This window comes from Lissotriton helveticus, chromosome 2_1 (assembly GCF_964261635.1).
Source record: "Lissotriton helveticus chromosome 2_1, aLisHel1.1, whole genome shotgun sequence".
Taxonomy (NCBI): domain Eukaryota; kingdom Metazoa; phylum Chordata; class Amphibia; order Caudata; family Salamandridae; genus Lissotriton; species Lissotriton helveticus.
This window is the reverse complement of record NC_136059.1, coordinates 1947886498-1947904812: the sequence shown is the minus strand read 5'-3', so window position 1 is coordinate 1947904812 and position 18315 is coordinate 1947886498. Positions and strand designations below refer to the sequence as shown.

The window sequence follows — 18315 nt, the reverse complement described above, 5'->3', positions numbered from 1 at the left end:
AGTTATTTTTAGTAATAATTTAAATGTTGCTTGCATTTAAGAGGCTCATTAGTCATCTTCAAGCAGCAATGGCACACAACACGTCTCAAATCTCTTTGCTGTCACTCCCAGGGTGTTTTCAATGGTTTGTCATTCAATTGACTCCTGAAACTCCTCCCTCCAATCCAGCGTTTTATTCCCACTATAATCAAATGCCACAAGTGTGACCCGATGTTTACCGAATGCTAAAAAAGGATACATTTTGAGGTAATGGGGGTTCACAAGACTAGACACAAAGACGAGGCAGGCTATTTGTTCACAATGCTTGTGCTCCTAATGACCGAGCATCAGTTTTAGGTGACCCGCGTGCCATGCAGCCTCCGCTTCCCTCCAGTCATGCAGCCTCCGCTTCCCTCCAGTCATGCAGCCTCCGCTTCCCTCCAGTCATGCAGCCTCCGCTTCCCTCCAGTCATGCAGCCTCCGCTTCCCTCCAGTCATGCAGCCTCCGCTTCCCTCCAGTCATGCAGCCTCCGCTTCCCTCCAGTCATGCAGCCTCCGCTTCCCTCCAGTCATGCAGCCTCCGCTTCCCTCCAGTCATGCAGCCTCCGCTTCCCTCCAGTCATGCAGCCTCCGCTTCCCTCCAGTCATGCAGCCTCCCCTTCCCTCCAGTCATGCAGCCTCCCCTTCCCTCCAGTCATGCAGCCTCCCCTTCCCTCCAGTCATGCAGCCTCCCCTTCCCTCCAGTCATGCAGCCTCCCCTTCCCTCCAGTCATGCAGCCTCCCCTTCCCTCCAGTCATGCAGCCTCCCCTTCCCTCCAGTCATGCAGCCTCCCCTTCCCTCCAGTCATGCAGCCTCCCCTTCCCTCCAGTCATGCAGCCTCCCCTTCCCTCCAGTCATGCAGCCTCCCCTTCCCTCCAGTCATGCAGCCTCCCCTTCCCTCCATGCAGCCTCCCCTTCCCTCCATGCAGCCTCCCCTTCCCTCCATGCAGCCTCCCCTTCCCTCCATGCAGCCTCCCCTTCCCTCCATGCAGCCTCCCCTTCCCTCCATGCAGCCTCCCCTTCCCTCCATGCAGCCTCCGCTTCCCTCCATGCAGCCTCCCCTTCCCACTTGCCATGCAGCCTCCGCTTCCCTCCATGCAGCCTCCCCTTCCCTCCATGCAGCCTCCGCTTCCCTCCAGTCATGCAGCCTCCGCTTCCCTCCAGTCATGCAGCCTCCGCTTCCCTCCAGTCATGCAGCCTCCGCTTCCCTCCAGTCATGCAGCCTCCCCTTCCCTCCAGTCATGCAGCCTCCCCTTCCCTCCAGTCATGCAGCCTCCCCTTCCCTCCAGTCATGCAGCCTCCCCTTCCCTCCATGCAGCCTCCCCTTCCCTCCATGCAGCCTCCCCTTCCCTCCATGCAGCCTCCCCTTCCCTCCATGCAGCCTCCGCTTCCCTCCATGCAGCCTCCCCTTCCCACTTGCCATGCAGCCTCCGCTTCCCTCCATGCAGCCTCCCCTTCCCGCTCGTCATGCAGCCTCCGCTTCCCTCCATGCAGCCTCCCCTTCCCGCTCGTCATGCAGCCTCCGCTTCCCTCCATGCAACCTCCCCTTCCCGCTCGTCATGCAACTGCAGAAGATGTAGCCGGTAGCTGAGGTGTTTCATTTCCTGCCAGCACACAGGCGAATTAACACATTTAAACTGTGTTGAATGCACAGATTAAGCAGCTTGAAGTCTTGCACACAATATATGATGACATTTTTAACACTTCTTAAAATTGAAAGTTAAATATTGTGCTTACCCAGCAAGTAACCATTTTCTGTCATCCTCCTGCACCCCAGTTGGTGTGCATGCCGGGCAAATGTAGATGTTCTACCAGCCAATCCAGACACTGCTCTCATGCGATTTATGATAGTGACGAGTAAGAGAGTAGCGCAGGGATTTCACAGGGCAGGTCATTCCGACGCTCCACAAGAGCCATGGGGGCTGTGTCTCTACAGTCATGGCTCACTGACAGTGTAGAATAATGAAGGCCTGCACTGTGCATGTCATGCTGGACACAAACAGACTCCTGTTCAGCCAGACATGCGCACTTCAGTTACATGGCCCCACTTTGGCTCGAAGAAACCACGCCCTAAAGGAAATGAACTGGGAGACCCACACAGGGGAAAGAATAATTGTAGTTTGTAAGTTAGAGCTAAAAATAACATGTGGTGTTTAAATGGCCAGCGGCTCGCAGTGAGTGGAGCAACGCTGATCCACTGCCGAAGAATAAGGTCTTTCCAGAGTAACCTTTTATATATCAATCATCAGGATCAGTTTGCATGAAATTAAATAAGGCGGAGCATAACGGGATCCGCAATAAGTGATGTTTTTGATTGTTTTGAATGCCATTTTACTAGTTGCCTCTTTACTTACTCCTTGTTGTTTTACAGGTACGCCTGGAAACTGGTGGGAAATTATATGATGCTCATATTCAGGAAGTGAGCGCCGAAAATGGACCTGTTGTTGTATTTGTCGAAGAGTTTGGAAAGAAGTAGGTTTATTTTTTCCTTTCAGTTTTCTCACATTTAAACATTTTTACCACTTTGACTTGTTTTTTCCCCCCTGTGGTGTTTTCCTTCCTGCAGCAAATTTGTATGAATCAGCTGCCTGACTGCCAAGCTTTAAGTCTTTTTGCTTTGAAAACCAACTTTTGTCAGTTAAATAAAAATTGCACCCTACCAAGAGGACTGGGCCATATTTGATATTACCACCACCACTTCATCGCAACACTTAATTGTATACATTGATGAGTTTGCTTTTTGGCAGGTATACTTTTGCCTTAGAATAATGGAAGGTAGCCAGTAAGGGCTACGCATCCAAGCTTGCCACCAGTATCTGTACCCAGCACCCCGTCTGGTTGCTTAGGGGGATGGATCTGTGTTTTTTGACTTTCAGCCTTTGCTCCACTTCCTGAAACTGTTTTCATCTCTCTGTAGTGTTGGTACACTGTTTGGATGGTTCATGCCTGTCAGTTTGAAACCCATTATGTGTAGTGATGACTTCAAGACTGTTATACACGTTGATGAGGCCTCAGTGCAAGAGATGGAGCAACTTTGCTGATCTCATGGTATACAGTGGCTCTTTCATTGGATTTGTGTTCCATGCCTGCTGTTCACTGCTTACTGGCTGAGTCCATAGATATTGCTACAATTATGCTTTCATACTTGAAGGTGACACAGGCTTTTGCAACTATCATTTTATATTTGTCAGAACCGATGGTACATGAAGGTGTTTCTCATGGTACCATTGTTTTATTCGCTAAACTATGGAAAAAACACCTGTTAATACATCACTGTGTAAAATGCAACTTCCATAATGGAGAGGCAGTGTGAGACGGAGAGAAAGGCTTGGCAGAAAAATAAATCCGCAAGAGACTCAGCGGACCATCTGACTCGTGTCCTGCAGTCCTGTGACTTGGCTGTTTGAGTCATTTTGGTCCTCATCCCAGTATGATGATAAAGTGGACGCTGATGTTACTTCAGGACTGGATCCTGGGGACCGGCTTGTTCAGGAAGAGGCCTTTCCTTGAGTGGAGTCATTTTGGACTGAAATCAGAGCATCAGCCTGGTGTCGGTGGAAGCCTTGTCTGGCATTCGGTGCCCTCGACTGTTTCCATCCCCGCTCTTTATCACTCTGTATTGTGCTGCTTTGGTAATTCAGAGAAGTGCCTGCTATCTAAAGGTATTTTAAATCCGGGAGTACACGGTGAAAGAAATGACCTTAATTCATGATGGTTCCAGTTTTGCTTCTTATTTGAGATCTTTGCAGGCCTGTAGTAGAGGTTTGGAGATCCGGCTCTCTTTACGTTCAACACAACAGTTCTTCCCTGTTTGAGAAAGAAGGGACCTGCTAGGTGGGGCATCTCTTACATTTTTCCTGCGGTCCCATTTCCTCTGACTTCCTTAATTCAACTTAGTGTTGTGGTTTGTGGTTCCAATTTCGACTTTTCTGGCAACCATACATTTCCACATAGGTCTGCCTCATTAGTGCCCATGAAAATCAAACGTGGCAGGCTAAGGCATTGTATCCCTTAATCTGTCACCCATCACTGATCTTTCAGTTTGTTCCAGAGGTCATTTGGTACAGACACTTGTGCTTCAGTGGTCTACATTTCTGAATTTCGGTAGATCTGAATGGGTTTGGGACAGATTGTACAGCCGGCAGCTAGTCTTTTGAGGGCATACTTTTTTTAGGTCGAGGACCGAAGGCTGCGCTTGCGCAGTCTCCGGGAGGAGATTTAATGATTTTGAGTATCGGGGCTTGAACCCCCCTCTCTCCTCCATTTGCTGGCTTCATAAACGGAGGCCAGCCATTGGATGCGCAGTCTCCGGGAGGAGATTTAATGATTTTGAGTATCGGGGCTTGAACCCCCCTCTCTCCTCCATTTGCTGGCTTCATAAACGGAGGCCAGCCATTGGATGAGAGGGGCGTCACTCCAATCAAGCCCCGTCTCTTTCGGATTCGGGGGCGTGTTTTTTTGCGTTCTTTCGCCCTGTGATGTCATCAGTCACTCAGAACGCCAAAACACGCCCCCGAATCCGAAATTTTCGAAGTTTGCGGTCGCCATTTTTTTTGTTGTTGTTGTGCCAGCCCGCAGCTCTCCTTCGTCTCTCCTCGCCCCCCCCTTCCCTCTGCCCGCAGCTCTCCTTTGTCCCGATCTCGCCCCCCCTTCCCTCTGCCCGCAGCTCTCCTTCGTCTCTCCTCGCCTGTGCTGGTTCTCCAGTAAACCCAGGCTCAGTCGTGGACTTCACTTCAAGAGAATGGGGCAAAAAAACGGAGTGCCATTTCCAAGGGCAGGGTCCATTTAAAAAAAAAAAAAAAAAAAAAAAAAGAATAACTTACACCAGGGTGGCGACATCCGTACCGACGCAGGTGGTCATGGTTTCGTTTCATTCTTAACCAACAATGGAGTCGAAAAGAAACGAGATTAAAATGCTGCTTTTTGGGCCAGGAGATGTAGTGCTTTCCACACTGTGTGATCCTGGGCGAATCGCTTAACCGCCCACTGCCTCGGTGCCCTCCTCTGCCAAAACCGGGAATGTTAAAAATGAGATGATACGAGGTGTTGAGCAATATCTGAAAATAATTAATATTTACAGTGACTTGTCTCCAAACTCTTTTCTGACAACATACCACGCGAAAATGAAGTTTTGCCCCAGAGGGCGCAAGCAGTGTTTGAACACCACATGCAGTGCTTTATAATTGAACATTTACCTGCGTGGGGGGTGGTCCTCCTAATGCAGTCTGAGTGGTTATAAAATAGCTGTATTATCACCTGACAAGTGTTGACATTTTAAACCGCGGGCAGACATATGGGGAAATTGTGAGATTTCGAAACAGGAGCGTATGACAAAATCCTGCTGGAGGGGGGTAGTCGCGACTGACCCAGCCCCGGCCCTCCCGGCGTATCAGAAGCTCATTCCAATAGGGACTCCCCTGTGATGCGTCAACCCATTTTAAGAACATTTCTCAGAAAGAGCGCCAAGTGTGAAGTGGTGGGCGCCTGCCAGGCGAGGCGTGAGGCACCAGCAGTCAGTGCAGTTAATTGGCGTGTACACACCGTGGACCCAAACACCCGGCTGGGCCCTGTGGGGCAGAGTGGCCTGTGCCATATGTTCTAAACCCGGAAGGGATAACGCATTCCCGTGCACATTCTCTGGATGGAAATCTCCCTCCTGCTGGACTTGGTGGTAAATTGTATTTTTCGATTGAGGCCAAACGACGACAGCAGCATTTCCTGGTATGGGAGAGGATGTGGAGACGACTCGCACTGCTCCCAGCCCCAAACTCGGAAATGCTCACTTTAGCGCTTTGAAGTGGATCATTAAGCGCTTTACGGGTGTGCCATGAGGCACGCTAAGGCGAGAGGGGACTACCCTCTTGAAGCCAATCCACCGGGTAGAAGCCCAAAGTTCTCTTTGGCAGAGGCACGCTCCAGCTACCAAGAGACAGGCTTCTATAATAGAAGTTCTATTAGAACCCGGATCGGGAACATTGGCATGATTTGGGTGAGAGTCCATGGAAATTCCCCAAGATAAGCCACGCCCTGAAAACTACCCAACAATCTGGAATTATATATCCCTGTTATAAGTCCCTTCAGGAATCCGGATGAATCATGACCACAGGCCGACGTCATCGCAAAGCTCCGCGGGGTCAGTCAGGGTTGGCACCTCTCTTAGACAAAATGCAGACCATGTTTCGTCCTTGCAGATTCAGGGAACCCGCGGCCAGCGTTTGACACAGATGTGTTTATCTATTCCTTTTGAAACGACAACTTGGCCTCTGCTGACTTTTATAGTCATTAAGGTACGGAGACCAACGTTTGCTGGTTTTGCCCCTATTCTTACAAGCCTTTACATAGGAAATATTGGCCAGGTGTAGTGGCGTTACATAGAGATATGGGGCTGCATTCCCATATGGGACTGTCCTGGCACCCCCACCCCTTGGTGCCCAGCCCAAGCCCCCCTCCGTTTGGGAACAGCCATGTGATTCCTGTGCTCAGCTCACATATTCCTTTTTCTCCCATTCCCCAAGAGGACTTATTATTTTCAGGAATTTTATTTAATGTCGGATTTCATACAGCGCTTACTGTGAAAAAATTCGCCTCTATGCTCTGTGAGTTCAGGCTGCGGGTGGGTATTTATAACTGGTCAAGATTGATAACTGTGAAGTTGAGGCCGAAGGCACTTTGATTTTCTCAGTGTCGTATGATTCAGGACTTCAGAATGCGTGCTCATCCAGTCCTTGGCCTCTCTGCAGAGCGCACAGAGCACTAACTGGGTATGCCAATTGTGATTCTGTGTGCGAGAGTGTGAATGAGGCATACAGCTGCAGCAATGGTGTGCGTGTGTGAGGGGGCGGTGAAGGGAAAGAGAGGCAATTGAGTGAAAGGAGGCAAGGGATGAAGTGTGGGATATGCAGGTGGAAGATTCCAGAAAGAAGGCCAGAGGAAAAGATTGTAAGTATCTAACCGGAGGGCTGCAGGAGAGAGCGGTGTGAGGAGGATGAGAAAGGGGGTCGATGGACTTATTAAAATATTTGTGACTGTATGTGCGTGTGTGTACACTTGCTACACGCGTGTGTACAATCTGGCCCCTTGTGTGCTCCCCTTCCCTAAAAACACTTCTAGAGATACCACCGGGCACGCGGCGACCCTGGGTCCAAGTGATCGGTGAGCGCTGCACCATACAAACACAGGGTAAGGGGTCACTTTCACACTTCTCACAAGTGCACCGAATGCTGTGCACTGCCCGCTTGTGAATGTAGTGCCCCTCCCACAGCCCCATGGGCATGGGCCCAGCGCACAGCGGGCCAGGGCCACGCCTCGGGTCGCATCTGCATCAGATTTAGTTTGAGTAAAAGGGGCTGTCGGGTGGCGCTGAGATGTGAAGCCCTTGATGTGGAACATGCACACCGCCCAGACAGTGTGGGCTTCTTGGCACTGAAAGGCCAGACATGGCGCATGCGCAGCGCACCGCCTGGCACAGTATGGATGCGAGCGTAGGCGCCAGTGCCGAGGTAAAGGCAGTTCTGCCGCACACATACAAACCACTTTTGAGTACACAGTAACCATTTTACTCATGAGCACACGTGTTGCACATGTAAGACACATAGGAGCAATTAAACATCCTTGCATACATGCGCTGGATGTTTCCTCCCATCGTCTGCTAGACAAATAGCAGCGCCAGATTCTCACACCAACCACGCACGAGGCAGCGCGAGAGAGGTGCAAGCTTCCCTTGCACACGTACAACATGAAGTGCAGCAGTGCAAGCTTCTACCACCTTGAAGAGACACAGCATACAAGGTGCAGGCTTCTCTTGCACAGAGCACACATGCAGGGTGGACAGCAGCAGCGCAAGCTTCACTCACTTGCAAGAGGCACAGCATGAGAGGTGCAAGCTTCTGTTACATGGAGCACGTGTACAGCACGGACTGTAGAAGTGTAAGCTTCACTCACTTGCAAGAGCACAGTGTGGGATGGTGAGAGCACAGCATGAGATGTGGGGGCTTCACACACACGTGCAACTTGAAGTGTAGTAGTGCACGCTTCTATCACATGCAAGAGGCAGACGTCGGTTCAGCAAGCACAACAGTGCAAGCTTCCATCACTTGCAAGAGCACAGCATAGGATCGGGCGAGCACATCATAGGCTGTGGAGAGCACAGCATAGGTTGAGGCAAGCACAACATATGTGGAGGCTTCTCTCACACGTACAGCATGAAGTGCAGCAGTGCTTCCACCGCGCCATCCTTCTACAGCACCACCGCGCCATCCTTCTACAGCACCACCGCGCCATCCTTCTACAGCACCACCGCGCCATCCTTCCACAGCACCACCGCGCCATCCTTCTACAGCCCAACCGCGCCGTCCTTCCACAGCCCCACCGCGCCGTCCTTCCACAGCCCCACCACACCATCCTTCCACAGCCCCACCGCGCCATCCTTCCACAGCACCACCGTGCCATCCTTCCACAGCACCACCGCGCCATCCTTCCACAGCACCACCGCGCCATCCTTCCACAGCACCACCGCGCCATCCTACCACAGTCTGTGTGTGTGCGTGGCTCTGTGTGTGTGCGTGGCTCTGTGTGTGTGCGTGGCTCTGTGTGTGTGCGTGGCTCTGTGTGTGTGCGTGGCTCTGTGTGTGTGTGCGTGGCTCTGTGTGTGTGTGCGTGGCTCTGTGTGTGTGTGCGTGGCTCTGTGTGTGTGTGTGCGTGGCTCTGTGTGTGTGTGTGCGTGGCTCTGTGTGTGTGTGTGTGCGTGGCTCTGTGTGTGTGCGTGGCTGTGTGTGTGTGCGTGGCTGTGTGTGTGTGCGTGGCTGTGTGTGTGTGTGCGTGGCTGTGTGTGTGTGCGTGGCTGTGTGTGTGTGCGTGGCTGTGTGTGTGTGCGTGGCTGTGTGTGTGCGCGTGGCTGTGTGTGTGCACGTGGCTGTGTGTTTGCGCGTGGCTGTGTGTGTTTGCGCGTGGCTGTGTGTGTGCGCGTGGCTGTGTGTGTGCGCGTGGCTGTGTGTGTGTGTGTGCGCGTGGCTGTGTGTGTGTGTGCGCGTGGCTGTGTGTGTGTGCGCGTGGCTGTGTGTGTGTGCGCGTGGCTGTGTGTGTGTGCGCGTGGCTGTGTGTGTGTGCGCACGTGGCTGTGTGTGTGTGCGCGTGGCTCTGTGTGTGTGCGCGTGGCTCTGTGTGTGCGCGTGGCTCTGTGTGTGTGCGCGTGGCTCTGTGTGTGCGCGTGGCTCTGTGTGTGCGCGTGGCTCTGTGTGTGCGCGTGGCTCTGTGTGTGCGCGTGGCTCTGTGTGTGCGCGTGGCTCTGTGTGTGCGCGTGGCTCTGTGTGTGCGCGTGGCTCTGTGTGTGCGCGTGGCTCTGTGTGTGCGCGTGGCTCTGTGTGTGCGCGTGGCTCTGTGTGTGCGCGTGGCTCTGTGTGTGCGCGTGGCTCTGTGTGTGCGCGTGGCTCTGTGTGTGCGCGTGGCTCTGTGTGTGCGCGTGGCTCTGTGTGTGCGTGCGTGGCTCTGTGTGTGTGTGTGTGGCTCTGTGTGTGTGCGTGTGTGGGTAGGGCTCTGTGTGTGGGTAGGGCTCTGTGTGTGCGTGTGTGGGTAGGGCTCTGTGTGTGCGTGTGTGGGTAGGGCTCTGTGTGTGTGTGTGTGGGTAGGGCTCTGTGTGTGTGTGTGTGGGTAGGGCTCTGTGTGTGTGTGTGGGTAGGGCTCTGTGTGTGTGTGTGGGTAGGGCTCTGTGTGTGTGTGGGTAGGGCTCTGTGTGTGTGTGGGTAGGGCTCTGTGTGTGTGTGGGTAGGGCTCTGTGTGTGTGTGGGTAGGGCTCTGTGTGTGTAGGGCTCTGTGTGTGTGTGGGTAGGGCTCTGTGTGTGTGTGGGTAGGGCTCTGTGTGTGTGTGGGTAGGGCTCTGTGTGTGTGTGGGTAGGGCTCTGTGTGGGTAGGTGGCTCTGTGTGTGTGGGTAGGTGGCTCTGTGTGTGTGTGGATGACTTTCTGTGTGTGTGGCTGTGTGCCCGCGAATAATCTTTACTACTCTCTACTACCCTCTAATGCTCACCTATTGCCATTGTAAATGACAATACCATTTATTTATGTTTTTAAAAAAAAAATAAAAAAAATGTCGTCATGAGCAATGCAAATAGCTCTACCATTAATAATGCAGAGACCATTGCATTGTAAATGCTTGTTCTAAACTGTTCCAAGAGTAAATATCTTGAGATCTTCCTTAATATGCTCCTTCTATATGCACATGCAGTGGTACATCAGACGTTTTAGATGCTCTAGACCTTCCTTCAGGTGTCATGGTGAATTTGGATTTTAAATACCACGGGGATGAGATACAAACTACTGCTGGGGTGTACCTGGACAGATTAAAGCTTTGGTTGGGCTTTAATTTTTTTCTGACTCGTCTGAAGAGTTTCTGAAAAGCTTATTATGAATTCCAGTACTTTTCGTCCCAGGGTAATCTGCTTTAGGTTGTGATATACTTAGTGAACAATTTTTTGCAACATGACATTGCACCATCCACTGTAAACATAAGGCTAAGCCGGTGCTTACATTGCTTCAGTTACATTGTCTGGAAGATAATTCTGTTGATCAGGAGCAGATTGAACTTCTAGTAAGTGGTTTCATCCTGTCTCAATGAAAAAGGAGCACAAGAGGTGGCCACATGCATTGTTTACTGTGGCATTCCTCTCAGTTAAGTAAAACCAAGGTATGGTTGCTGGCTCTGAGATACATCCCCACCTGGTTTAACTAGGAAAACGTTTGCAAAAAAAAACCCCAGTAATTTGGAATTCATAATAGAGGTTAAAATAATAGTAAATTAAATTTCTCAAGGCCGGTCTTTGCTACATACTCTTGAAAGAAATAATTACTTGATGATGATGTCCCACTCTACTATATCGGCTCAAATTCATCAAGAAAAGATCTTTTTACAGTCAGTCCCTGTGAGAAAGTGACATCTTTCTTGCCTTGGTATGCCCCCATTTTTTCTGAACTGCTGATTTGCTTTGACTTGATTGTGCCCTGGGTTCCTGCCAACCAGTTACCCAGGGCCTGTGTTCCTTCACTAAAACTGTGCTGAAACTAAAAACCCAATTGGCATCTCTGGCCACTTGTCAGCCCCTAGTAAATGGTGCCCTAGGTACCCAGGGTATGGTGACCAGAGAAGACCCCTGAGGGCTGCAGCACTTGTTGTGCCACCCTCAGGGGTCCTGTACCCTGGCACCCACACACTGCCTTTGCAGGCTGAGTGCCTAAGTACTTAACTAAGCCAAGAGTCGACATGGCACACATCCCTGTGTGCCATGCCCACAGAACCCACTGCCCTAGCATACCTCCGTCACCCCTCTAGCTGGGTGCCCTATGCCAGAGGTGTGGACACAGGTGCATGAGCCCTGTGCCCCTACAGTACCCAGGGCCATTCCTGGGCTCTGTAAGTGCAGTGATGCCATTAAGCGTATCCTGGGCGAGGTGCTAGATCTCCTCTCCCAGGATGGGCCGGGGGAAGCTTCAAAGACATGCCGCCTCTGTGAGCTTCTCCAGACCATTTGCTTTGCCCAGCAACTGCCCCCCACCTGTCCTAACCCCCACTCTGGCGGGAAGACTGGCGGGAAAAACTACGTCAGGAAGGGGGGTGTGCCAGCCTACGCCAACCCCACCCCTCAGGTGGGGGAGACGAGGTGAAGCACGACCCCGGGCTCCGGCCATCTTGAAGATGGGTAACCCGGCCCAATCCAAGCTAGGCTCCTGCCCCCCTCCCATAGGAGAGGAGCAGGCTAGGGGGTGTACTCACCCCAGGGCAGGGACCCATTGGTCCCTGTCCTTGCCCTACCTGTAACACCCCTAAATTCAGTATTTAGGGGCTCCCTGAACCTTCCTTCTTCAGATCCCGATACGAAAAGAAGAAAGAAGATCAAGAAGAAGACGACCCGTCGTGCAGCTGCTAACAGGATGACAACAACTGACTTGGCCCCAGCCCTACCGGCCTGTCGATTCTGGAACCTGCTCCTGCCTAATCCCAGCGACTGCTGCGGATAGCAACCTTGGGACACCCAGAGGACCTGCCTGCCTTGACACTCTTGAAGACTGGGACTCCCATCAGCAGAGGCTCTGCTGCAACAACCCACCTGGTGCCAGTCAGGAAGCTCCGGACCAGCCCACTCTGCACCCGCCTACCCCAGGCCGGGCCCAACCGAACCAAGACCACGAGGACGTCCCCCCGGCGACTGGGACCCGAAGTCCAGTGCCCAAAGACCCTCCTCGACGAACCAGACGACGCCTGCAGACTCGGAACCAGGGGCCACCCCAACTGCGACCAGCCGAGGGTAAGCTTTTCCGACACCCAAAGACACCCCTGCACCCGGCACACTACAGTCCCCTGTGCCTCCCTCTGGGGTACATACCTGTGCTCCAAGATCCCAACTTACCTCTTGAAGTGTTGGTCACCCCTGGAGAGTCTTTGTCCCCGAGCCTGCAGTCTTTGTTCCTTTTTGACCTTTCCCATTAGATAACATTGAAGCGCCCGACTCTTTAAAAGCACCCTGCACTCAGCCGCCCGAGTGCCACTGGCTGTGCCACCTTTGTCCTATCCTACTTCCCCCCCCCCCTTGCCCTGAGCAAGTGACCAGGAGCCCAGCTCCCACAGCCGCGTGACCTGCTAGCCAGCAGCCACCAACCTAAGGCCCCCTTTACCTCATTGGATATCATTGGGCCTAACTACCTCTGCACCCGGCCGGCCCTGTGCTGCTGGGGCTGAACCAACTTTACCTACCTGACCTTGGGGGACCCTTGAGTCTATGCCCAGAACCATAACCGGTAGCTCACTTACCTGCCATTAGATAACATTGACCAATTTTGACTCGGAAATTTTCTAAGTGTGAAGTTTTGAAAACTGAAAATATTCATACAAAATCAGCCGAATTCCGAAGTACTCAACTGTGATCAGGGGAGAAGCCAGTTCTGTACCTTTCATCCCAGTACTGAACCGCAAAAGTAATCCTTACCGGGTCTACTAGTAATCTGTATTTTCTCCATAGGTACCCATTGTCTGCTTTTCTATGAAATTTCTTCTAAGTGTCTACTTTTGAAAACTTGAAATATTCTTTAAAAACCATACGAAATACTGAAACGCAATTACCTACCTGTTTTAAGTTAAGACCCCAGTGCTGGCCCTAGGAGACCAAAGTTGGGTTACAAAAGTAACGTGATCGTACTTTACCTGCAACTTTAATTTTCTCCCATTGAATAACATTGTCCGATTTACATTGAAAAAATTTTAAGTGTGAACTTTTAAAACAGCTTTATATTCATGAAACTTCATTACAGTAACTACAACGTTTTTGCTAATCTGGTTTCAGCTTACAACCCAGGACTGAATCTAGGATTTAGACCTGGAACTACTAAAGTAATCTACGCTGTAATCGACTGTATTTTTATGATCATAATCCATTGAGCTTAATGCTAAAGTGTGTATAGACTTGTGTTGCCTTCAGCAACCCCTGTACCTATTGTGTTCACATACCTTATTGCTTCCTTGCAAAGTAATTACATGAAATTATTCATACCTAGCAAAGTATATTTTTATGCCTGCTGGTTCTAAAAATAAAACCCCTATATCTTTGGATATAACAACCATTGGCCTGGAGTTCAGTCTTTGAGTGTGAATCTTTTGCTGACTGAGTGGGTCCAACAAGTGCTTTGCACTACCCTCTGGTACTGCCTTACTGCTCTACCAAGCTACCACTTTGGAGAGTAAGGTCAGTCCTGACTTTAACCTCTGTTATACCTTTGGGGTTTGTGGACTCTATACACACTGTACTTCCTTATTGTCCAATATATATAGAGCCACTTTCTCACAGTCCCTAAATCCAAGTTAAGATGTAATGGAAACTGTAGGTTTGAGGTTCAAAGAGTGCTCTGACATTGCCTTCTGTTGCGAACAGTCTTTTCGTTGAATGAACTTTAAAAGGATCTCTAGCTCTTACATTTCCTGCTCTTCCCCTTTACTAATTTAATCTCTTTTGACTTTATTTTTAAATTTATTAACGGCTTTAAAGTAAAACAAATCAGAATACGTATTCAGCCTTGACAAATAACACATTACACATGTAGAAAGTAGAGGTAAAGGTATGGTCTGTCTGCCATAGAATATGTTCAAGACCTAATACATCAGCATGCCTAGATGGAGTTCTTCAGTAACAATTGTTAAGCTCAAAGTTGACATTCATGGCAATCTGAGGACCTTTATTTTATGTATTCTACATTGTTTCTATGGAGCCAAGCATTGCTTTAGTTTGCAATGTGAGTTACAGATCAGAAACAAGGTCAAGGGCACCTCTTACTGTCCATCACCCCTCCCCCTTTTATTTGCAGTACTACCTGAGGCATCTGTTGGTTTTATGACATTTTAGTGTGTGTTTCATGCTTCTGGTTATTTGTGTAATCTTCTCCTTTACAGATGCACGTGGCACAAAATATTTGCCTCTGGAAGGTTGTGTTCGATTTATTAGCAAGAGAACTAGAGACCAGTTTTGCTTGACCCTTTTCAGTAACCATTTGGGAAGCGATGGGATGGATTCATTCAAACACATTTTGCCCATGGGCTTAAATGCAGTGGATGTTGAAGCTAGGTTACAGTCGTGAAGTCTGGATAAGTTTTGCAAGAAAACGTGGTTGTACATTGCATAAAGAGTTGTGTAGCAGAAGGAAATGCATTAAAACGCTCTACCGCCAAAGATTGTTATGTAGTTTGGAATGCTAATTTTAACACCGTTCACACTTGCTTAACTTGCTCTTTCCTGAACAGCTTTTATTTGGCAAAGTCTATTTTTCCTTAGAAAGTTTTAATGTTATTTACCATCAGTCATGTGTGATTAGAACCTCTAGACATTATGACCAAATTGGCTACAACAATCCCCGATCATCGTCCCTATCTAGGAAAAATAACTGGAAAAAATAACTGGTAAGAGTCGACAACCGTAATCTACATTTACCCTGGCCCTTTTCGCCCACAACTCCCCTTAAATGACTTGTTCTAGAGGTCTAACTTACACACGGTATGGACTGAGTTTACCTCTAGCCAGTAGATATGATAAATAATTGATTGGATACTTCTCTATATATTCCAGGATACTTCTCTATACATTCCAGAAAACTGTTATCTGTTCATCTTCCCAAAACACCTAATCTGTCCCTCACTCTACAGAATCATTATGATAAATTAGCTGTGAAGAATAGTATGCTAATTAAAAGGTGCTAAAATTGTCACTCTAGGTCAGTTCTGTTGCCCACAAATCGAGTCAGACTCCATTAAATCTACACTTCTTAATGGAATTCCTCACAACACAAAACACAAAATGATCACATGTTCAATTTCTGAAGGCACTGCATTTTCGATGCTGGCAGATATCAGTCTTCTCTCCAGGATGTTTTTTTAATGAACTCAATCTACAATTCTAAAGAGAGTTTGTAAGGTTCCTAATTTTTGGTCTGGCTTCGGCCAATGACTGAATAATATGTGTGCAGCATTACCTCTTGGCCTCACCTCAGCACCAGATGTAATGCTGTGCAAGCAGGAGATTCATAAAATCCTCTGCTTGGACTAGCAGTTACTAGTGTTTCAGTTTCTAGGAATTGAACCTCACAACAACACACAAAAATATTGAAACAAGTATACATGAAACAAAAACACAATGGTAAAATGTTTTATTTACTGCACAAACAAAAACTATGCTAACAACGAAAATCTTATTTTTAATGGGTAGTTTGGAGCTTTTCAAAATGTTTTATTTCTAAAAGGCAAATTAATGTGGTAGACATTAATATATCACGTTGCCTTTTTTGCTCCAAATGCATGCTCTTTTCTTTGGGGCATACCAGTGCTTCAGGCCACGAGTCCTTATTGGATTAAGTTTGTTGTACTTGCGCTACTACACTTAATGGAGAAAAGTATACCAACTCAAGTTTGAGCCTCCAATTTTAAATTCCTTGAAATTTACAGATGTACATTTATGTATGTATATCCATCTGCTATTACATTTTCGAAACAGCTGCACCCCCTTGATTAGACATTTCCCCTATTCTCCCTGGCACCCACAAGCCACATGGACCACCAATTAAAAAACACTGACCTAGGCAGTTTGTTTATAAGCAGGATCTCCGGAGATAAACTCCTCGCACCTACAAGACTCAAGCGATCTTCTGCAGTGCCTGTGTCTCAGTGAACATAGTGATGTGTTATCTGGCCCCCAGTCGTGGTTTTTTGTTGATTACTTCTGTGTTGAATACTACCTGGTGGGGCTGGAAGAACTGGTAAGTAGATGGTTAGGAGCTTTTCATAAACAGAAGAAAAGGGTCCACATCCTGTACATAAAAGGTCATCCATGCACATACTTTTCTTTGCAGGATTACAAAAAAATATTTCTTCCAGAACTCCGGCCTTCCTGCACTGATGTGGGTAGTCTAGTGAGACTATGCATTGTTTGGATAGTGAAATTTGAGGATGTGAGGGGAGCCTTGCTTAAGGATGTCTGTCTGATTTCTGTAACAAAAAAAACCTGAAAACCACCCACCAGACATTTTTGTTAACTTAGCGCATGCTAGCAAACAAAACCTTTTCAACAAGAATTACTTGAAGTAATGATAATGGAGACTAATGTCTTCGACTTTGGAGTGGGCAGCAGTCTTGTATCGGAAACATTAAATAATTGAGAGACATTGGCTTAACCTTCCCTGCACCCTGTTGAAGAGCTTTATGTCAGTTAGTTGAAGAATATTAAGTCCAAAACTTGATTCCCCTCGCTACAACCGTGCACAGTTTTCAAAATAAGTGGTGGGGACAGTGTAGGTTCCAAAATGTTCTTTTTAGTTAATGGCCCTGCTGCTCCTGTTCCTGAAAGGGGGAGCAGTATGATCACAAATTATGCAGTAGGTGAAGACAACATAAAAGTGGATAGGCTCACCAGTCTTGTCTACAATCTGTCAGCAGACCCTGTTAGCTAACGAGCAGAAGAAGAAATTTGTATTTTGTTCAGTTGAATTGCCCCAAAGGCAATAAATGTTAGAGCACCTTCCCAGTTTTGTATGCTTTTGCCGGGCAGCAAAATTGGTTAGCTGAAGGTGATTATCACTGATTCATCTGGATTGAGTGATTAACGCATGGTCTTCAGATTTATGATTCAGTGTTTGTTTTGTTCTAGCTGGAAGCTGCTGTAGTCCATTTGTCTTGGAGAGGAGAAGCCAAAAATATTAATTCCAGTGTGCAGCCACTAGCTGCCCACCTTGGAGGTTTTAGAGGAAAACCTAAACCCTTCTACTTTTTACTGGCAGAAATGACTGAACATATGATCACCGGCACACATCCTTCCACAAAGTCTATGTATTCAAGAAGATAGAATGAACTTTCAGATTAATGTTTTCTGCCTTATGCTAACCAATTAAGAGTTTCCTGCAATACTTGTCTTTGCTCTGTGTCTAAAGAATGGTTTTGCATAAGCGTTTGAAATGCTACTTGGTTTCTTTTGCATCCTTTCTTTACCCAGGTTCTTTTTTCACTTTCTGAAAGGTTTTATAAATACCTTTGTCTGGTACATACTTCATTAAGCATAATTGGGATACAAGTTTAGTCTTCACTTTCTTGACTGGGGTCTCCTTTTGAGCCTTTGCTTGTGCCTGATTGTCTACTAACCTTGAAGGATGTGTTCACAGGATATCACTAATGCTAGATTTGGAAAGTTGCAAATCTTGTCTTTATACGTATATAAATGGTCTCTGATCACAATAATACATTACCATTCTTAGTATTGTCAGCATTTACCTGTGTTTCTTGTACCGCTTGGAAATACATTTACCTTTTCAGTAGACGCTGAATAACAAAAGGAAACGCACACAAACGCTTCATCGTCAACACTGGCGCGCTTGTGCCATTCTTTTCTTATGCGCAGCTCGCCTAACTTTTTTTTTTTTTTTGTATTTTTTTTAAGCAGTGCGGCACACCACACTTCATCTTCAACAATGGTGGCTTTGCACCTTTCTTTTCTTTTGTGTGGCTTGTCCAATTATCTTTCTGCTGTGTAGGGGGTGCAAGGAGTTTTCTACACTGCCTACTCCATGCCACCTAATGGGGCGGAACAAAACAACACCCTTTTCTTTCCCTACCCGCCCTGCAGAGGGGCTGTGCCAGTCCCTCACACTGCCTTGTGTTCCTTGCTGCTGCAAGGTAGGGAGTTTTAAAAAAAAATACTTTATTGAAGTTTGTCAGTGTTACAGTATTATGCAGTCAAGAACAGTAACAAATACATTCTACGAAATGCACCTCAACTAGGGGAACAAG

The 18315-nt window shown here is 48.2% G+C and overlaps 1 protein-coding gene across 3 annotated transcripts in view; it reads left to right on the top strand.

The window, feature by feature from the left end:
* OTUD4 (OTU deubiquitinase 4) overlaps positions 1-18315 on the top strand; it is a 442490-nt gene that overhangs the window by 163953 nt on the left and 260222 nt on the right. For all 3 annotated transcript variants that reach the window (XM_078676880.1, XM_078676881.1, XM_078676883.1), the window contains one exon: positions 2391-2491. In XM_078676880.1, coding sequence (XP_078533006.1) covers positions 2391-2491 — 101 coding nt within the window. The remainder of the gene's footprint in view (positions 1-2390; positions 2492-18315) is intronic.